The sequence below is a fragment of the Cebus imitator genome, unplaced genomic scaffold, assembly GCF_001604975.1.
Source record: "Cebus imitator isolate Cc_AM_T3 unplaced genomic scaffold, Cebus_imitator-1.0 Scaffold121, whole genome shotgun sequence".
NCBI lineage: Eukaryota > Metazoa > Chordata > Mammalia > Primates > Cebidae > Cebus > Cebus imitator.
In genome coordinates, this window is record NW_016107436.1 from 3,442,420 (window position 1) to 3,448,334 (window position 5,915).

General features: G+C 46.4%; 1 protein-coding gene and 1 non-coding gene across 8 annotated transcripts in view; one reads left to right on the forward strand and one right to left on the reverse strand.

Annotated features, from left to right (window-relative positions):
• On the forward strand, positions 1-72 carry LOC119472877. The gene has a single exon (XR_005202057.1). It is a non-coding gene; the product is annotated as a small nucleolar RNA SNORD74 (small nucleolar RNA).
• The window catches only part of BCAS3 (BCAS3 microtubule associated cell migration factor), a 679,070-nt gene extending 676,436 nt beyond the window's left edge, over positions 1-2,634 (reverse strand). For 2 of the 7 annotated variants that reach the window (XM_017539911.2, XM_017539914.2), the window contains exons 1-2: positions 2,454-2,627; positions 788-875 (exon numbers count right to left, since the gene is read on the reverse strand). In XM_017539911.2, coding sequence (XP_017395400.1) covers positions 788-870 — 83 coding nt within the window. In that variant the 5' untranslated portion in view covers positions 871-875; positions 2,454-2,627. Of the gene's footprint in view, positions 1-787; positions 876-2,453 lie in introns of all 7 variants that reach the window. The other 5 variants (XM_017539919.2, XM_017539915.2, XM_017539912.2 and 2 more) reach the window with 4 other exon arrangements.
• Positions 2,635-5,915: the final 3,281 nt, after the last annotated feature.

Below are 5,915 nucleotides of genomic sequence, written 5' to 3' on the forward strand. Positions count from 1 at the left end.
CCTCTGATGAAGCCTGTGTTGGTAGGAACAACTGAGAGTGATGACGAATGCCAACCACTCTGATGGTTTTAAAAAAAAAAAAAAAATGCCAAAATCATGGAAATGTACTATGACACCTACTTTGAAACTTTCTGGCAGAGACCTAGACTAAGAGATACCTTTTACAGAAAACACATGGATACACAGACAGGAACAACACACACTGGGGCCTATGAGAGGGTGGAGGGTGGAAGTGGGGAGAGGATCAGGAAAAATAACTAATAGAGACTACGCTTAACACCTGGATGATGAAATAGTCTCCATAAAAAACCACAATGACATGAGTTTCCCTATTTAACAAACCTGTACAGGTACCCTTGAACTTAAAAGAGATACATTTTACATCACCATCTGGTAAATACATTCATACATATGAACACATCTGTGTGCATGTCATGGAACAGTATGAATTCTCAGCTATATATTCTATTATATTCTATTTCATTTTCTAATACTAGTACTGACCCACTAAACTGATTTACTGATCCATTAATTTGTTAAACTTGGAGTTAGAAAACACTGCTCTTCAGGATTTAGCATAGTGCTCTTCATGTACTCTGTAAATGTGCTGAATACATCAACTTAACTCTCCAATTCTTCATTTGGCCTTAGAAATAATTATTCATCCCATAAAGCCAACATTTAAAAGGTTTTTACAAAAGTTATCACTGTTCATAAAGAAAACCTGAATGCTAGTTACTATACTGAGTCTTTTCTTCAGCTATTGGGTTATCTGAAATGTGCTTACGTGACAGCCTGGGGGCGAACCACAACTCCACCAGTACAACGACTGGGTCTTCTTGGGGAATCTGTAGCCATAGCTTCACTCATAAAACCTGTTTCCAGAACAACAAAAAAAAAAAAGAAAGAAAGAAAGAAAGAAAGACATGGATCATTGTTTGGGCAGGGAGGAAGATTTGTAATTGCTCACTATAGATCCCTTGTCAAAAATGCTTCAAATATAGGAAACTTTCCCAGAAATTCCTGTTATACCAGCAAGGCAAAAAAAGAGAAGGTAGATTTTTAATTTCTTTCAAATTAAAATGAGGGGGTTGGGGTAATGAGATGGAGTCTCACTCTGTCGCCCACGGTGGAGCGCAGTGGCAGGAGCTCTGCTCACTGCAACTTCCGCCTACCAGGCTCAAGCAATTTTCATGCCTCAGCCTCCCGAGCAGCTGGGATTACAGGTGCCCGCCACCATGCCCGGCTAAATTTTATATTTTTTTGTAAAGACAGCGTTTTGCCATGTTGCCGAGGCTGGTCTCGAACTCCTGAGCTCAAGTGATCCATCTGCCTTAGCTTCCCAAAATGCTGAAATTACAGCAGTGAGCCACCGTCCCCGTCCTGTTTTCTTTTTTAATAGGACCAGGCCTCAGAACCACAAAACAATTTAAGGAAGACTCTTGCTGTACCCTTTGGTCTATTGTTAACATAAATTACAAAGGTAAGAGAACCAAATCATGAGATAGGAATTTACTGAAATTTTATGTTGAGATAGTGAAAATACACATGGTACAGTATTTCAAGACCAAACGGAACAAGTGACATGGTATCACTCTACCTTCCAATTAAACCTGTTGAGAATCTATGAGTAAAGACTGCGTGGCCACAGTTTAAATCAATTTGTAACCCCCCGCTACTGGGGGGTTACCTAATCACCGGAGTTTAATAAGCAACAAATAAGTCAAATAAGTATTTGACTAGTAGTAAGCAGTCAAATAAGTAATATACACATAAATGTTGTTACAGCCCTTTACGCTTTCCCGTCACATCAGTAAATCCTGATCCTAGAATGTTTCATGAGCCTCTGAATCACTGAGATTTTAAGAGCATGGAGTCGGCTTGGGTAAGGTTAAAAGGGGACTGACAGCAACAGCAAAGATCTCTTAGAGGGCTCAGGAAAGCCCACAGCCTGGAACTCATCTTGAAGGCACCTAAAACCATCAATTCTAAGTAGGGGGCATTCACAGCTGATGAGAAAACTCCCAACCTGTGCGCCCCACCTCCTACAACCAAAACACCCTCTGCCCCAGCTAGCACAGACACCACTTCCTCAGGGGGGTACCTGCACCTCCAGCCCCTCAGCCCTCTCATTTTCACCCCTTTATTGCCTTCTCGAACCACAGTCTCCCAAGCCCTGTCCTTTAAGGGCCCTGTCTCCTGGGGACGACCCTCGTCAGCCGCTCAGGCCCCAGTCTCCTGAAAGGCACTCGCACGGCGCTGCCCACTTAACCTCAACACGGAGCCACCGCTGCCCCCCGCCGCCCTCCGGCCCCTTGCACTGCTCCCCTCCCCCTCCAGTATCGACACCACTCTCCTGTCAAATTCCTGCCATCCCGACCCAGTCCCTCACGCCGCCGGTCCCTAGTCCTCCCCAAGCCTCCCCAAAGCCAAAGCCCCGCCAGCCCTCTCACCGGCCGCCCCGCCGGTTAACGCTGCTCTCCAGCTCTAGGCTCACTGTTTGGAGTCTCCTCCCGTGATTGACGGCTGCCACTTCCTACCACACCTGAGCGGAACCACGGCTCTAGCCAATCCCAGAAGAAAACTGTCTACGGCCGGGCACCGCCCTTGGAGGTCAGCTTCGCCAACCAGCAAGTAGGAAAGAGGCGGACCCGCCTCCTGAATGTGTCCAATCCGCTGGGGTTGGAAGGAAAACACAACAGCATGTAAGTTCGGGTGAAGCCAACGTGTTAGGTTCGGTTGCGAACGCAGGCAGCTGGGGAATAATTATGAGCGTGTACATTTTTTTGGAAGACAGAACCTTCGTGGCTTTGAAAAGAAAAGCAACATGCCCCAGACTCCTGTCCCGCTCACGCGAGCGTCTCAAGTTAGAGCCGAAGGACAGGGAAACTGCTCTGTTTACATCGAATTCTCGCGACAGCTGGTTCGAAGCTCAGAGCACGTGGACATGGCAGCTGCCAATCAGTTTTAAGTGGCCACTCGCTCGTCTCACACCAGCCTTCTGCCCCGCCCTTGGCGATGTGTTTACCTTCCGGGAGCCTAGGCTGGCTCGCGCCGGCGATCAGCTGAGGACGGTCGATCTGAATAAGGGGCGCGGCCGGTTATCTCAACAATTTGAGCAGTATTGTAAACCACGCCTGACCCCTTCCTTGCCTCAGTTTCCAACTCCCTTATAGTTAAGGATCGAGATCTCGCCGTTGTCATTTCATCAGTTAAATTTATTAATATAAGAATAATATTGACTGATTTCTTAAACACTCAGCATAGTCCTTTGTATACTTCACATGCAGTACTCCATATGTATTATCAGATGTAATGCCAACAGGCATGGTGGACTGGGCGCGGTGGCTCACGCCTATAATCCCTGAATTTTGAGAGGTCGAGGCGGGAAGGTCTCTTGTGGCCGGAAGTTCTAGAACAGCCTGGACAACATGGAGAAACCCCGTCTCTACTAAAAACAGCTGGGTGTGGTGGCACACGCCTGTAATCCCAGCCGCTCGGGAGGCTGAGGCAGGAGAATCGTTTGAACCTGGGAAGCGGAGGTTGCAGGGAGCCGAGATCGCGCCGTTGCACTCCAGCACAAGGCGACTGACCAAGACTCTGTCTTAAAAAAAAAAAAAAAAAACGCGAAACAAACAAACACACAGGGCGCTGTGGCTCATGCCTGTAATTCCAGCACTTTGGAAGGCTGAGACGGGCGGATCACATGAGGTCAGGAGGTCAAGACCAGCCTGGCCAACATTGTGAAACTCCGTCCCTACTAAAACCACAAAAATTAGCCAGGTGTGGTGGCGCATGCCTGTAATCTCAGCTCCTCGGGTGGCTGAAGCAGGAGAATCGCTTGAATCCGGGAGGTGAAGGTTACAGTGAGCCGAGATCGCGCCACTGCACTCCAGCCTCTGGGTGACAGTGCGAGACTCCAAAAAAAAAAAAAAAAAAAAAAAAAAAAAAAAAAAAAAAAAAAAAAAGAAAAAGAAAAAAGAAAAGAAAAAAATGAATATATTTGGAAATATTGAAATAACTCAATAATGTGGAATTGTAACATTGAAAAGTAGGCCTAGCATGACTAACTCCATTTTGCTCCTAAACTCCCCACTCCCATCCCTCGGTGATATCTAGGTTAACTGCTTTTGCTTATCTCTGCACATAGACCAAATTAACTATGGGAGGAATTTATAGTTTAAAGCAAGGATGATAATAGTTCCTTCCCAAAACTAACCCCCAAGGAGATAAGGAGGGTGTACACACAAGTAACAACATTGAGAGTTTGTGGGATTGTTGTGACCTGACCGATAACAGAAAGGCTTCAGGCCTCCGGGAACGCTCCCTGGCGCCTAAATGTCACCACCCCTCTCCCTCCCCCTGCCCTTAACACTAAAAGAGCCTGAAATGTGTACTGGCTAAAGATGGTTCTTTAGGCCGGGCGCAGTGGCTCACACCTGTAATCCCAGCATTTTGGGGAGGCCAGGACAGGTGGATCACCTGAGGTCAGAAGTTCAAGACCAGGCTAACCAACATGAAGAAACCCCTTCTCTACTAAAAATGCAAAAATTAGCTAGGTCTGGTGGTGTTCACCTGTAGTCCTAGTTTCTTGGAAAGCTGAGACAGGAGAATCACTTAAACCCGGGAGCCGGAGGTTGCAGTGAGCCGGAGGTTGCAGTGAGCCGAGATCGTGTCACTGCAAGCCAGCCTGATTCTTTAGGATATTATTCTGCAATTTTCCCGGTTTGCTAGCTCTCAGAAATAAAGTTGCTGTCCTTGCTCTAACTCCTTGACTCTTGACCCATTGGCTGTCATACCATGAGCAGAACAGTCTGGGCTCAGTTACAGGATGAAGGGAAAGAAGGATGTTCAAGTCCAACAAACCATAAAGGTGTTTTTTTTAAAAAAAAAAAAAAAAAAAGGGCCGGGAGCGGTGGCGCAAAGCCCTCGCAGAGACATGAGGATCACGAGGTCAAGAGGTCAAGATCGGGAGGTCAAGATCCAGACTATTCTGGCCAGCATGGTGAAACCCCGTCTCTACTAAAAACACAAAAAATTAGCCGGGTGCGGTTGCAGGCGCCGGTAGTCCCAGCTACTCAGGAGGCTGAGGAGGCAGAATCGCTTGAACTCAGGACGCGGAGGTTGCAGTGAGCCGAGATTGGGCTACTGCGCTCCAGCCTGGCAAGACTGTCTCAAAAAAAAAAAAAAAAGGAAGGATGTTTTCTGTATTTTGGGCTTGATCAGCTAAATGGTGCCATTTACAAATACGATGAACGCTGAGTTATACATTTCTTGTTTTCTTTTTTTAATTCCTGGCAACTTTCATTTAAGAGTTATACATGTCTTAGTGGGAGTAAATTTCTGTGCCTTCATTTGTTTCATCCTTCATAAATTGTAGAAGGAATATTATGAACCTCATTGGCTTTTTTTTTTAAGGGAGGACGTTGCGGGGGGGATAGATTTGCTGTCACCCAGGCTGGAGTGCAGTGGTACAGTCATAGCTCACTACAACCTCCAACTCCTGGGCTCATGTGGTACTCCTCCCATCTCAGCCTCCTAAGTAGCAGGGATTACAGGCACACACCAACATGCCTGGCTAATTTTTAATTTATTTTATTTTATTTTATTTTTTGTAGAGTCAGGGTCTCCCTTTGTTGCCCAGACTGATCTTAAATTCCTGGGCTCAAGTGATTCTTCCATCTCAGACTTCCGAAGTGCTGGGATTACAGGATTACAGGTGTGAGCCACTGCACCTGACCCATAGGCTTTTTATGAGTAAATAAGGTTTTTCTCTTTCCTTTTTTTTTTTTTTTGAGACAGGGTGTCACTCTGTCTCCCAGGCTGGAGTGCAGTGGCACAATCATAGCTCACTGGTACCTCGACTTCCCAGGCTCAAGTGATCCTCCTACCTCAGCGTCCTGAATAGCTGGGTT